General features: G+C 32.7%; 2 protein-coding genes across 2 annotated transcripts in view; one reads left to right on the plus strand and one right to left on the minus strand.

Annotated features, from left to right (window-relative positions):
- The window catches only part of LOC122719717 (cell wall protein DAN4-like), a 123,372-nt gene that overhangs the window by 42,192 nt on the left and 65,576 nt on the right, over positions 1–15,604 (plus strand). The gene's annotated exons all lie outside the window — the stretch shown is intronic.
- Positions 738–4,296, minus strand: LOC122719720 (drebrin-like protein). Its single transcript, XM_043945789.1, has 4 exons — positions 4,195–4,296; positions 3,329–3,420; positions 2,281–2,661; positions 738–1,594 (listed from the first exon to the last, which is right to left on the minus strand). The coding sequence occupies exons 1-4, from the start codon at positions 4,204–4,206 to the stop codon at positions 1,381–1,383; spliced, it is 699 nt and encodes a 232-aa protein (XP_043801724.1). The 5' UTR covers positions 4,207–4,296; the 3' UTR covers positions 738–1,380.

Below are 15,604 nucleotides of genomic sequence, written 5' to 3' on the forward strand. Positions count from 1 at the left end.
ACATGGGCAGGAATCCGGTGGACGAGATTCCGTCTCGCATTGCTGGCCAATTGTTCACCCCGAGAGGGTGGGGCGGAAGTTGTTCGGGGCGGATCCGTTCTTCTCGACATTCCTTTGCTCTCTCTCGATCCTCGCGATTCTTACGCCAACTGTTTTGATACTTTCGAGGCTGATTGCTTTCTTCAATCACATTTGATGGAATAGTAGATGTACGATTATTTTGATAGGAGGATGGTATAGTCGAATTTGAAACGATTTATAAATTTTATATATATATATATTTTTTTTTTATCGATATAACGATGATTTGAGAAATGTCCCTTCAGAGTTGTCTCGAAAGCGTTATATAGAAGGTGCAGATATCGATAAAAGAAATAACGTAACATTTAGAAGAAAATTATAAACCAGTGAGTAAGAGATAATTACACGAGGTGCAAATAAAAAGAACAGATATATATATATATATATATATAAAAGAGGTAGAAAAGTAAGAAAGAGGTAGAGGTTTTTCTTAAAGGAACTACTGTGAAAGAAATTAATATGCCACGTTGGAGTCAAGTGTTCGAAATATGAGAAATAGCAAGAATTGTATAGAATAATCAAATAGCAAAGTATTCATCTTGAAAACATACTATTAGTTCCCTAAATTATTGAATCGAATATTCGTGCTCTTCAATTCCATTAACACGAGAATCTATCGAAGTATCAGTTCAAACTATAAGAAAGAACTTTTAACATTTTTCATAAATACACGAAACTTAATATCAAATCATAAGAAAAGAATATTACAATGTTTCGTGAATCGATATAACATTATAATTTATCGCCATAAAAATATCTTTTCTCGCTCAAATGATGTTCAAACGTTAACGCTCTCAAAATCAAGAAACGAGAAATAACAATTTACTCATTATAATAATGAAAAAAGGGAAGGAAAAACAGGGCCTACGACATTATAATTTACCGCCATAAAAATATCTTTTCTCGCTCAAATGATGTTCAAACGTTAACGCTCTCAAAATCAAGAAACGAGAAATAACAATTTACTCGTTATAATAATGAAAAAAGGGAAGGAAAAACCTTCGACATTATAATTTATCGCCATAAAAATATCTTTGTTCGGCTCAAAGAACGTTCGAACGCCCTCAAAATCAAAAAACGAAAAAAAATAACAATTTATAATAATAATAAAAACAGGGCCTACAATATTCGAATTCGAAACATAACTTTACGTACACAATGCAAATGTAAATATCAAATCAGAGATTCGAATATTCGAGAAAACAAACTGGCCCTAAACTCTCGATCCGTGCAACTCGTTCCGGAAATCGGTATAAATAACGCAATATTTACACATAAGGTTGACACGATGATCGATCCCTATCGTCTATAATTAACCGTGTAAGAGGCTACCCCGGCGTTTGGATCTACGTTGGGCGCTGGACGACCTTGAATTCCGCTTTGGATCGGCGCCGCGGGATACGCGGCTCGCTGTTGCTGCTCCTGATACTGCGGTTGATACTGCGATCGGTACTGCGGTTGATACTGCGGTTGGTACTGGGCCTTCGGCTGGTATTGCACTTGCGTGGGATACCTGCAAACCGAAACGACGAAATTTCGTCGGTTAATTCCACTGTTTAACTGTCCGTCCGCGCGTTAAGCCGAAGCGTGTTGCGAGTTGTGCAAGTCACGTTTCGAGCGAGCTGAGATTCACGTGACATTTGAACGAGCGGATAACGTGTAACGCCAGCTCTGAGAAAATTCCTTCTCGGGGGATTTTAAAACGTTTTAAGGTGGTTGGTCTTTGAAAAATTTCAATCTACTAGTGAGGATAATTTTTTTAATGTATTATACATGTGTGCAATATTACTATTTTCCGAGTATATTACGCGTAAATGTTTTTTTTTAGAATTTTAAGCAATGTTGGTTTTAAAAGAATCTGAAATTCGTAATGATTTTATAACGTTTTAAGGTCTTTGAAAAATTTCAATCTACTAGTGAGGATAATTTTCTGAACATACATACGTAATATTATTATTTTGAGTATACTACACGTAAATATATATATTTTTCAGAATTTTTAGAGGTAAACTAATGTTGATTAGTTTCAGGAGAATCTTTCCGTACGTAAATGAAGCTATCAGTGACTTTAAATATCTATTGAAAAATTTTAATCGATGAGAAGAATTTTCTGAGAATATCTTACGTATAAGAAATTTGGAAATTTCTGAAATAAAGGATTAATCTTCGAATAATCTTCTTAATAATTAAATTTCTTACCTTGGTGGGTTGTAGATCGGTGCAGGAATCGGTCGCGGTTGGTTGTTGACCAAAGGTCGACGAGGTTCGTATCGTTCTCCATTCGTGAAACGAGGATCCGTGTAGTAAACGGACGGATCTTCTCTGTATTGGCCGTCGTCCTCGGGTTGGTTAGGATTCGCGATACTGTTACCAGTCAGGGTCGGTGGTGGAACGTTTATACCGGGACCTTGGGGTTCGAATCCTCGCCTCGAAGCTCCATATTCCACTTCACGAATATTTCCAGTGTCGTCGACGAATCCGTATTTCCCGTACACTTCTCCAGTTGGATATTTGGACTCGATCTTGTAAGAACCATCCGCAGCCTCGTATCCGTAACTGTAGCTACCGTCTTCGTTGTGTCTGATCATCATGAAATGTGATAATTAACCTCAATATCAATATATCTTGATATTAATATTTCATGTCAATATCTCGTGTTTTTCGACTCGAAAATATTGTTACGTGAAAATTAAATTTTCAAACGATCAATCGTAGATATAAAGAAATGTAATATAAAACGGTTGTTTAAAAAGTTGAAACGTAATAGTATATATCTTACACCTAATCTATTATGAAACATTGTATTATTTTGTAACATTCAGGCATCCAGTTTCATTGATTTTTGTTATCTCTTGTGTCACTCGCCCTCCAATCAGAATGCTAGAGAAAAAGTTGAGGAAATGTGCGGAAATAGAGTAACGCAATACTTATGTGGCAATTGCATATCAATTGCAGAAATGAGTAGAAGTGTGAATATACCCTTGAAATTATAATCCATAATTTATTTCGGTATTTCTTCTTTTTTTTTTTTTTTTGCTAATCAAAATAATATTGAAAAAGAATAAAATTATTTATTCGTTATTTATTTATTTATATGATCTCACGCTTCTGGTCGATAGCCTGTTAGTTAACAGATAAATAGTTGTTGATACGGGAATGAGGTGAAAAAAAGGAGGAGAAAAAAAAGAAAACATCGTATTGTTGTGCGGATTTAAATCTTATGTCGTGATAGCGAAACGGCACTTACTTATTTATCTGCTTTAAAATGGGCACCGGCGTGGTCACGGGATATTGCTGGGCGAGCGCAAGGCCAATGCAAGACAAGAGAGACAACAGCACCTGGCGATACAAGTTTTGCATAAAATTGCTGGTATTCGACGAATCACTTTCCAATAATTTCGTTGCATTATGGAAAACAATTTTTATTACGTGATTTAAATTCATTTTCTCTATACACTGTGAATTATCTTTTATTTTCATTCCAAGTGTGAAAGATTAAAGATTTAAAAAGAAAAAAAAAAAAAAATTGAAATTCAATACAAAAATTTACAAAAATCTACGAGATATCTTATATAAAAGAAATTTTAAATTAAAAATTATATAAAGTTTGTTGTTGGAGTATTTCGAAATATTAGAAAGGGAAAAGAACTCGATAACCTATATATATATATATATATATTCTATCTTCTCATCAGTGAAAATGTAAATCACGAGCAAAGATTATCAAATTAAAAAGTACCTAATAGTAATTCAAAGTAACAACAATATATTAATTTAAAATACTAAGAACATACTAATAAAAAAAAATATACATTAATTATTCTCGATAAAATTAAAGATCACAAGAAAGAAAACAGAAAAAAGAAACACATATATCACTAATATAAAAAAAAAAAAAACACAAATATCACCAAATAATTAAATCAATCGATTCACTGACTCAAACCTCCAAATAAATTTATTGGTTAAATTTACAAGCAACAAAAAGCACTGTCTTTGTATTAAATCCATCCCCTTCCCTCTCCCCTCAAAAAGAAAAAAAAAAACGACCAAACATCGCGTTAAAGGCACTGAACCAAGGCGAAAAAAAGAGGGAAAGCGAGGAATACTCACTGGAGGACGCATGTCTCGTCGCTGATGAGGCAGACGCGATTGTGTTATAGGATCGCGTTACACCGGCCGCGAGTCAACTTATATAGGTCCCCTTGGGGAGCGGCGGGGCCCGCCCATGGGCCCGACCGCCGCCTCAACCTCGCCGCGATCTAAGCACCCAGGGTTCACAGCACCGCGCAACCACGACTTTGAAAATTTCTAACCGCGCCAATTTTCATTCGTCGTCGAGCGTGACAGTGTCTCCGGCTTTTTCACGTGTCCATACGCGCCACCTGTTGCGTAAACGCGATACCGATAGGAAAATGGAGGTCCTTGCGGTGTTCTCGAGGACAGGGATTGTCAGGGAGAATTGTCAGGATTGGTGTTTTGGAAATCGAACAAGCTTGCCAAGTGTGAATTGCGATTCGAATTGTTAGCTTCGTTTTACGTGTTTCGTAGAAACGTGTTGTTGGAGGATCTAGGATATTTGTCGTGGTTGAGCGTTTTGTTGCGTTGAGTTTATAGGTTAGGTTTTGTGGGAAGTTTCTATTTGTTGAAAATTTGTTACTGGCGATGGATTTGTGCGAGATTTATTGATGATAGAAGTATCTTTGATTATTTTTTTTAGAGAGTGTGTTTTCATTCATGAAAATTGGATATTTGTTAAAATGGAGATATTAATATTACACGTGCATCTTATTATGAAATAAAATGAACGAAGTAGAATCGAATGATAGTTTGAATTTTAGATAGATTTAAATAAAGATTGTAAAGTATGAAGCGAAGCGTACTTCACGAAATACGTACATACGTTTAAAGTTTTCCACAAACAGGATTTTACAAGGTGATCATCTGAAGATTTTTCGCAAGGACATTGTCTGAAAGAAGTTGTTTACTTCTTGGATATCAGTGATTTTTTTCATATTTGTCTAATGAGATTGGAACTGTTTTTTATCCTTTCTCTAATTTTTTTCAAGTTTTTTTATAATATTTTCGTAAACAGTATATAAAAAAAATTTTTTTTTCCATTTTGATATTTTTTTTTAAAATAAGAGAAGGAAGGAAGCGTTACTATTGTAATTGCACAAATGACTGATTAATCGAGAACTTTCCCGATCATATAAGAGAATTTCTTGACATTTATCGTGGCAACATTAAGGGCATTATAACGTTCAACAGAGTGAAATACACTCCTTTGGCTATCTTGCAATCCAAGTATCCGATTCGTGAGAATAAATTTCTGTAGAAATAACTTTCACACTCAGAAACATCTTTTTTCAAGCGATACTCCTTGTGTTTTTAAATCACAAAATAATCACAAAAATCATAAAAATAGTCAATTTTTATCGCGAATCGACAAGGCGTGACAATCAAAGAAATGATAACATGGAATTATATAATATACAAAAATATATTTCATTGAAATTAATCGTTTATTATACAATTATCCAATCTCGGTGAGATTTAGAAATTTCAAGATACAAAAATTATTTAAAATAATTATTTTATCATCGATAAAGACATAAATAAGAAATCGAATATATTATATACACAAAAATAAAAAATAAAAAAATAATAAGTATCGATAAATTATAAAAATCATAAATAATTTCACAATAAAATCTCTATTAATCGCTTTCTAATATAATCAATAAATAATATATATTTTTTTACTAAGAAATTGTCCAGTATTTCAAATACTAGAAATAACTCTGTTCGAATCGTCGCACGATTTAAATTTTCCAAGCGATTCTCGATCGATCGTGATCGTAATGCGTACGTTACGAAGACATCCGACAAGTTGCGGTGAAAGTACAAAAAGACAATGTCCAGGAATTTAGATTTGTGAAATGATAAACGTGTGGCAACCTGGTTTTACGTTTTCATTACAATTGAATCGCGAAAAGAGTTCAATGCTCGTCCTAAGGGATGCTCGATCTCTCAATTTACGTAACATTGTTACGTGCGACATAATTTGATATTAATGTCTAGCCTACAAAAAGTGACCGGGTTTTTTGATTGTCATGATGATTAACATTAACGGTTTAACTACTTTCTTCCTTTTGTTGAAAGAGTTACAATCTATTTCGACGATCATAAAGAATCGTTAAAATATGTGCAAGAGAGTTCTGAATATACAAAATATTAATTATCGAAGAGACTCATTAAAATTTCAATTATTGTAAAAAACAAAAATATTGAGTTGTAATAATATAGATTAAGACTATGATTTAATGTTTTCCTCGAATAGGCTTGGTAATTGATTTAATATGATTGCAAGGTGCAGGATATTGACAATGTGGCAATATCCTATATTTGAAGAACAAATTAACTATGAATAATGAATTTTTTTTTTTTTGTTATCGTGTAATGTTTTGATTGAAGTTCCTCGTTTCGCCGTAAGAGAGCGACACTTTGCTGTTATAGATTGACTACGTATAATACGCCTGACCAATGATTACCCATTCTACTGCGATGTACACATAACACCTATTAAAATAAAAATATTTATGAAAAAATTATTTACAAATATAAAAATTGAATTTCAATTTTCATTATTTAATATAACATAAATTTCAAAAAAAAAATAGTGAAAGAAATTATTATTTTGGAATTATGGAATTAGAAAATAGAATTAGAAAATTTACTTTTGAAACATCACATTATAAAAAAAATTTCCAAACAATTTCTCTCTTTATTAAAAATATTCAATCTGACCAACACACATTCTTTTCCCACCTATTTATCAATAACCACTCATTAAATCTCATCACGAAAGACGAAGACGATAACAAGATAAGAGGCCAATAAAGGGTCGAGTTGCATATTCGTGCAATTACTTTAATTGATTCATCCGCCGCTTTATCAAAAGTTGTTCACACAGTGGAGCAAAAGGTGTCGTGAGTGTCGATACTCAATCCTTTTGCGCCTTAAATTCACAAATCTCGATTATCATATCGATCGAAGCGAATCTCTCGTATCAGTTTTCTCGAACAGTTTTACAATCACGTTACACGTGATATACGAAATTGAAACGTCACATAAAATAGACGTAATAATAAAAAGGGCAATTATCGCGTGCTCGAACTTTTCATTCTTACTTACAAGGCGGTATTTCATGGAATGTAAAGTCACGAATCCAGGGAATGGTGGTCGTATTAAAAATTTAAAGGGTCGTGATGTGCTGCTCGAATACAAGTTTTAGGCGGTAGGTGTCCTCCAATGGTGAAGTGGAATGGCAATTAAAACGAGTTTACGAGTTTCTTCGATTTTGTCGTTTCTTTTTAATGTAGACACCTTTTTCTATATTTTTCACTCTGTGAATGTTACGATCCTCGGATTATTTGTATATCATGGGTCCACAAGGTAAAATTTAGTTAAATGAATTTCGATTAACTAAATTTGCCCGATGCTCAAGTATTTAAAATGGAGGGATGGAGCATTAAATAACCCTTTATTAGTTAGGGTTTGTTAAAATGGCGAAACGAATGTTGAATTTTCTATATAGAAATAGTACAAAAAAAAAGCCATTTTAGTTCGGGATCATTTGAATATTTATAATTTATAGAAGAAAATAAAATGAAATAATGAGAAGTAATGCATATAGAACACATATCTTTTTAATTTTTAATTCTTTGAAAATTTCTTTTTCATTTTATCCAATTATAGCAATTCAAATATTGCTCTCTCTACGATTCATAAAATAATTCAGAATCAGAACAACTTTCCATACACAAAATTTCTAATTTCACAAACATTGTCGTTAATTTCCACTACAAAATTACACAAGTGTCAACTCGAGCCAACATCACAATCGCGGCAAATTGCACGATCCTCAACAACTCGAATCGACCGCCATTCGTCGCGATATCGAAACAATCTACGGATTCACTACTTCATTACTTAAAGCATCGTGATCGTGAATAACGAGAATTCCGGCCTGATTGCGCGTTATCTTCGAATCATCCACGATAAGGGTCTCCAATTATTCGAAGGATGAGTCACGCGCCATAACCGGTCCAACCGTGGTCTCGAATTATTTCGTCGCGTATATATCATAATCGAGAGCCATTTATCGTAGTGCGTTCAGTGCGTGTATCTCCGATTGGATGAGTTTTACGAGCATTACGAGCATTAAGATGCAAGAGCGAAACACGATATTTTTTTAGCGATCGTTCGTCGATAAATGAAAAAGACGTCGCTCTTTGAGAATTGAGATCGAGCGTGGAGGATTAAGACGTTCGATTTTTTACAATTATTTATTTTTAACAAAACTTTGTGAGCATTGAGATTTGTGTCTTTTTAGAGAAATTAATATACAGTACAATGGATTATACAATTTTTTTTTCTGGAAAATATGAAAATATGAAATTTGTCAATCATAAAAATTTTCGTATATCAAAATATTATTGAGAAAACTTTGTGAATGTTGAGAATTGTTTTTTAGTGAAGCAATCTATCGTAGAGTGTTATAGATTGTATTTGTTTTTTTTTTTTTTGAAATATCAATCTGAAGAAACGAAATTTAAATTTTGAAGTTTGAAGATTTGTTTCTACTGTGAGATACAAATAGCTTGATAAACTATAGCTATAAGCTACAAGAAAGACAATATCCTTGATCGATATCAATTTTTATCATTGTATTTGCATACTGTATATATATATGTATATTACAAAACCAATACAATATCTAATTATAAAAAATGATCTCGATCATATCATTTATTTTATTACATTACACGAAGCTAATTAAACACGACAAAGAAAATAGGACGATAAAATCAAGGGAAACGAGCATCGATGATGTGACGTGTAATTTTAAATAATTGACAAATTAACGATTATTATTAAACAGTTCTTGCGTATTGAAATATTCAATATTCGATATACCTCTTCTTTATGGAAATATCTTAAGCCATGTGTTATTGAAAAAATGAAGCAAAAGATTGAAATTCGATATTAATATTACGACGTGATTATCTCATTTATTTATCAATATCACATAAACTATACTGGTGGTGGTATATATATCGTATATTATCATTGCATAGGATTTCTATATTACAAAACTGAGAGATTTTTAATGACTTTTAATGAACTACGAACCCCCTTCCCCCTCCCCCTCCGTAAACAATATTACAGTATAGCAATTTTCGAATATTTATTAATAATTTAAACGCGTTTATAAATTTCAGGAAACGACACTGCGTTATCGTTCCTATTGAGAATCGAACTGTAAACTGCTTTTTCATGTGGTTTCAGATATATATATGTATATATATATATATATATACATATATATAAAGAAGGGAAGACAAAGAAAAGGCACGTTGGATTTATACGAGGAAAATAAAGCAGAACGATTGAAATTTTAATTAAATGACAGATCCGCTTTCGGCGTCGTTAAACGTACTTTATAACGCACACGGATCGTGTCACCGTCTTTATTAAATTTCAGTATGGGGAAAAAAGACCGGTCATTAAAGGCCTGAAATTTTATCGAGGTAAAAATATGGAAGAAATTTATTTTAAGTTGATATATACACGTATAGTTCCTTCCTTACGAATAGGGATTTAAATATTGAGATAAAAAATATATTTAAAAAATACTTTTGAAAAAGAGTTAGAAAATATTGGAAGAAAGGTTCATCGGAAAATTTTATGATATTCGAAATTTTCTGTATCAAATACATTTATCTTACCTTTGATCGAGGTTATACTTTGATCGGGAAATTAATCGAAATTTGTGAAAAGTTAGTCAAAAGTAAGTTGTGTAATAAGAATCCAGGACGAAAACTTTAATACTACACGCGTGTCTGTCGGTCTAAACGCCGAGCAACTTGAAATACCTCGGCCATATGAAAGTTAAAAAGTCAAGAGTCGCATATTTTCCCGCGGTTTGCTCGCATGCAAATGGAAATTCTGTGTGTGCCGTCCAATTAAAACGTTCCCTGCTACTCGGCAATAGGACGTGTTATTTTCTCTGCTCGTATCTGATTCGAACGAAAATTGACAGTATCTTAAAATACGATGATGCGTATTCGTTGCGATTGTTGTTAGGAAACGATACGATTCAAGATTGGAAAAATCAATTTTCTTTTTTTTATAACAAGAGTGAAATTAATTTCGAATGGAGAATATCAATTAGATATTATTCGTTGCATCGATGGTATTATTTTTATTATTCTGTTAAGTTAATTGTAAGATCATAGAAGAGGTAGTTGTTAATAATTTATTTTATTAATTTGAAATTAAATTGGATAAATTGTGTCTTGTGTATCGATTTTAACATGACGAAATTTATTTTAATTATTTTTTTATTGGGAAATTGTTTTACTTTTTTATTAAATTCATTGTTGATTTGATATTTTCAAAGGGTTATCTGGAATTTAAATAATTCCAAAGATTGTTGCATAATCATTTTCTTTTTATTTATTAATATATTAAAAACGTGTAATTATATTATATATAAATATATTTTGCAATATTTCGATTTTAAACTTGCTTAGATCAAACCGAGATTTAACAATCCCATGAAATTATTCTCACAAGGATCATTTTGTAAAATAATATCACAATAAATGAGAGATATACCTTTCACGAGGAATTCTGCCAAGGTTCTGATAATATTTGATACAATATTTAGCAACAAAATCTTATTATTACTCTCCTCTTTTCTTCTCTGCAAAATGATTAATAAATTGATTGTTATTCCGTAACTTGTGGATCAGATTTCATCAAAAGCAAAATGCAAAATCATCGCGACAATGAATCATTTCATCAAGAAATTCTTCAGAATCACCGATGTTAGATTTCTCTCACGATATTAATCACGAATTCCAACGAATTGAAAATGAAAGTGATGCTTTCGCCTCGAATTAAACGATCCGAGGCCAAGGTTTGAAAACTTACCATTCGATGATTCAGTGAATGAATCCACTGATATTGCTCAATGAGACTGGTTTTCCCTCCTGTAATAATTTCATTAATAACGTATTAGCGATATTTTCTTTTCTCTATAATTTTAACACGATTTGATACAAGTTGAATTCGCAACGACAAGTGTACAAGATGTTTGCAACTTTCATTTCCATCTTGTTATTACATACACGTATTAAAATGAAAAATAAGTGTATAAAAAATTGTGTATTCAAAAATTTAAATATTTCCATTATTATTTATCATCATAATATATCAAGTACTAAGTACTAAGAATCATCAATGATATAAGTTATCTCAATATAAACCAATTACAAATTAAAACCAATCCAATGATATTGAAACTGGAGAAGATAACAATATACGAAGCTTAACACTTTTCCTTGGATATTAATTTATAAAACGTGAATTTTTCAAAATTTTAATTCGACTTATGCCCCTTATGTACGTGTATTTTTCGTTTGTAAAAATGTACCATTTCGACCATTTTCTATAACACTCCTTTTCTCGCACGATACATTCTTTTCTCTGTCTGATCGCGAAAAAAGAATTAAGATTAAAGGATCAATTGTTTACAAAACGGACGCACTCTGAATAAGGCGAAGGCAAAAATGGGAGATGGAGCGAACAACAACAGGAAGGATATAAGGGGAGCGTAAAGAGACGTCAAGAAACGGACGCTAAGGTGGGCTTTAACGACAACAAGGGAACGAGTTGTCGGATAGGTTTGTCGATTATATGTACATCTGAAAGCGGCGACTCGGCCGCTGAATCGCGCCCCTTGAATATTCATGAACCACGGCTATCTTTTCGTAAAACTCCTTTCTCGCTCGACTCTTCTTGGGTAATCGAGTTGTACTCGGTCGAATTTTCATGCAGAACGGTGCACGATTCAAAGTGTAGCTCGAATTAATTTTCAGCCGGCCGAGATTTTAGATTACGGCCGAGCTTCGACAGCATTTGCAAGTCGGCCTTGCCGATTTAAAAACCCGTTACGATTCGTTCGGATGTCAGTCGTCGTCGTCGTCGTCGTCGTCACGTAAAGTCACGTTTATCGCGTACGTAATGAAATCGCGCGATAGACGGCGGAAGGATACGTATTTTTGCCATTTTGCTTCTGATTTAATTTTTAATTTAATTCAGTTTTTAATTTTATTATTTAATTGCCGAGGGAAGAAATCTTTTCTATCGAGATGTGCGATTCTTGAGAATTTTTTTTCTTTGAGAACATTTTGTTTCTTGGGGGACAATTGGAAGATTTGTAATAAAGACAATTCTTTTTTCTATGCAATTCTTTAGAGTTGAATATTTTATTTTTGAAGACAGTTGGAAGATTTTATAATATATATCCTTGACAATTTTTTCTATCGATTTTTTTTGGGGACAATTGAATGATTTGTAACAAAGACGATTCTTCAGGATTTATCAAGTGCAAACTTTTGAGAATTGGATATTCTTTTTTTGAAGACAATTGAAAGATTTATAATAAAGAGGATTCTTTTTTCTATCGAGTGCAATTCTCTAGAGTTGGATATTTCGTTTTTGAAGACAATTGGAAGATTTTATAATATATCCTTGACAATTTTTTTTATTCAGTGCAATCCTTGAAAATTGGACATTTCACTTTTTGAAGACAAAGAAAGATTTATAATAAAGACGATTCTTAACACTTTTTTTGTTATCGAGCGCAATTCTTTGCATAATTCAATTTTTGCTTTACTGCAAAAGAACAGGAAAATATTTTAGCAATTTCGTTGTAAATTATTAAAAATTGAGATCTGTAATTATCTGTAATTGGAAAATTTTATATCTCCATTCGATTACCTAAGGCTATACAACGTACATACCTTACCCTATGTTCCTTTTATTCTGAAGAAAAATTTAATTTATCAAGGAACACGTTCCAATCAAATGACTCACCCATTTATTTATATACTTATATATGAGTCAATCCTTCGACAGTTTCCTACCCAAAGGGACCGCGTTTAAATTCAAAATAATACCATACCATCCCGCTAAACGTTTACTCGAAACAAAAGTCGAAGTAAACTCTTTCACCTGCCAGTCAAGGCCCATGAAACGAATTGACGCGCAGTTTGGCCACCTATTTGCATGTCGGTGCACACGATCCACCTGATATTTATAATCGCATTGATTCCCTTCGCGGACCACCGTGTCCATGCCGATTTCCATTCGAGCATCGTGATACGCTTTAATCTGATAGGCTGTCGCACTAAAAACTCCTGTCAGTCTGTATGCACGTTTTTCTTCTTTAACCGGATGCGAGTGCGCGGCGTTGGCCATCGCTTCGAACCAATTTCATTTTGTGACAAATATGGCAGTCTTATTTGTAAAATTGTTGTATCAAAACATTGAACGATGAATAATCGTGAATAATTTCGTCATACGGAATAATAATTATAGAGAAGAATCGTTTAAAGATTTAACGATAGATATAATTTATATTTTCATTCAATCTTTTGAACAATGTATATATTTAATATCAGCCTCGATTCTTAAATTGTAAAATATATATATGAAATATTTAAAGCGTTAATAGCTTTAACTCCATAATTGATCCTTCATATTTTATTTATTTATTTTTTTTTTTTTTTACTCGATAAAGAAAATACTGGGATAAGAGATTTTTAAATCTATGATCTATGGATCCTTAGAAAATAAAATCCAACGAATAATAGTTCACGGTGATTTTTCGAGGTTAATTATATTATTTGATTGTTTTGCGAAAAAGATGATAAAAAATACAGAAATCTTTTAGAAATTGCATATGAATATAATTCAATACAAATCATCTCAAAAATTTCTGAAAATTTTGTCAACTTATAAAGAGCCATTTGTATGAAGTTTATAATTATTTTTCTGAAAAATTGATACGGTACATTTTTTTTTTTCGAATAATAATATAATTCTCGTACTAATTTCCTTTTAAATCGGTCTCGACACTTTAAAATGAATCATCTTTGTACGCTCACCCGACAAGGTAACAAGTCGTATCAAGAGAGATACAGATACGTGTCGTGTCTCGCGTGAAAAATTGCCATCCTGTTGCTTTTTGTTCGCGCAAAAATCGATCGTTTACGCAGGAATGCGTGCCAGACGTCGGAACGAATGAATTTTATCAATATTTTTGTTTGCCCTATTTTAAACGGTTCGTGTTCCCGTTGCCGTAAAACCGCGATTCGTAAAAAAATTAACGAGTCCATTTTTATGCATACACGTTCGAAAAAAAAAATGATTTGTACGATTATTTAATTTGGATAATTGGTTAAATTTTCATCTAATTATCGTTCAGAAAAAGAATCCGCTAATTGGTATACTCGTTTATTCAGATAATTTTAAACTTACTTAATTTAGGACGTTCAAATCTATAATTCAATAACGATTCGTCCAGCCAAAAAGACTCAAAGGTATTGTATATACTCCAAAGTATTCGTCCAAACAACTTGTTTCTTTCGTCGCATACACTTGATTCCACTTAATTAACATAATAATAATAATTACGTTTCATTTTTCGAGAAGATAAATATATCGTAAAGATAAGTCTCAATAAAATACGAAGGAGAGCAAAATTCCACTTGCATTTTTCGATTCTCTGCTTCAAACATTATATCCTCTTTATAGAACAATAATTAATCAAGTTTTCAAAAAAAAGGAACACAATTTTAATATTCTATTTTAATTAAACGATATCTTGCTTCTTTCTAAGCTTCGAGATACATTAAAATATTCCATGTTCATCAGCTTCCATTTTTCTTTTATATTTCAAAATACTCCAGAAAGGATTATTACATCTGAAAAGATCTTTTATATTATTAAATATTTCTAATTTAAATATTTCTAATTCAATATTTTTACAAATATTTCAAATTCCTCGAGAAGGCATACAATTCACACTCAATATGATCAATATAAAAACCAATGATCTTTTCGAGCAACGATTCGTGACCCCTGAAGAATCATTTCTCGCAAGGTCAACCGGTGTGTGCTTACTGCACCCCAACTTAGATCTCGGATCTCTCTCGACTCGACGATCAATTTTTCAAAGCTTTTTCAAATTATTTGCGTATTTTCGATCGATGGCTTTCCCCAAGTTCCTTCAGGAATTCGAAACAATGGTACGTGGCACACGTCTAGGCCGACTAGCCAAACCGAGAAAAGAGATTCGTCTCCTCGTGGACCTTGACTCGTTTGAATTATTCATAGTGACGCGTGAAACCGAAAACTCGGCGGTGGCCGATCGGTGAATAATTTATTCGTATAATTGGCGAAGGATATGGCCGACAGAGCGTGGCCGACATCGAAATCTCGTCTCGCTTTCGTATCGGCGGAAATGTATCACCGGGTTCGGAACGAATGTCCGGGATCTTGCCGGGATCCTTTGAATGATGTTTTAATTATAATTCTTGCACGATGAGAACGAGCTTTCCGTTCTTCGTTCCTTCTTCTCTTTCCTTTTACTGGCATTGTTTCA

This window comes from Apis laboriosa, unplaced genomic scaffold, assembly GCF_014066325.1.
Source record: "Apis laboriosa isolate Shangri-la unplaced genomic scaffold, ASM1406632v1 scaffold9_cov152, whole genome shotgun sequence".
NCBI classification, from domain to species: Eukaryota; Metazoa; Arthropoda; class Insecta; order Hymenoptera; family Apidae; genus Apis; species Apis laboriosa.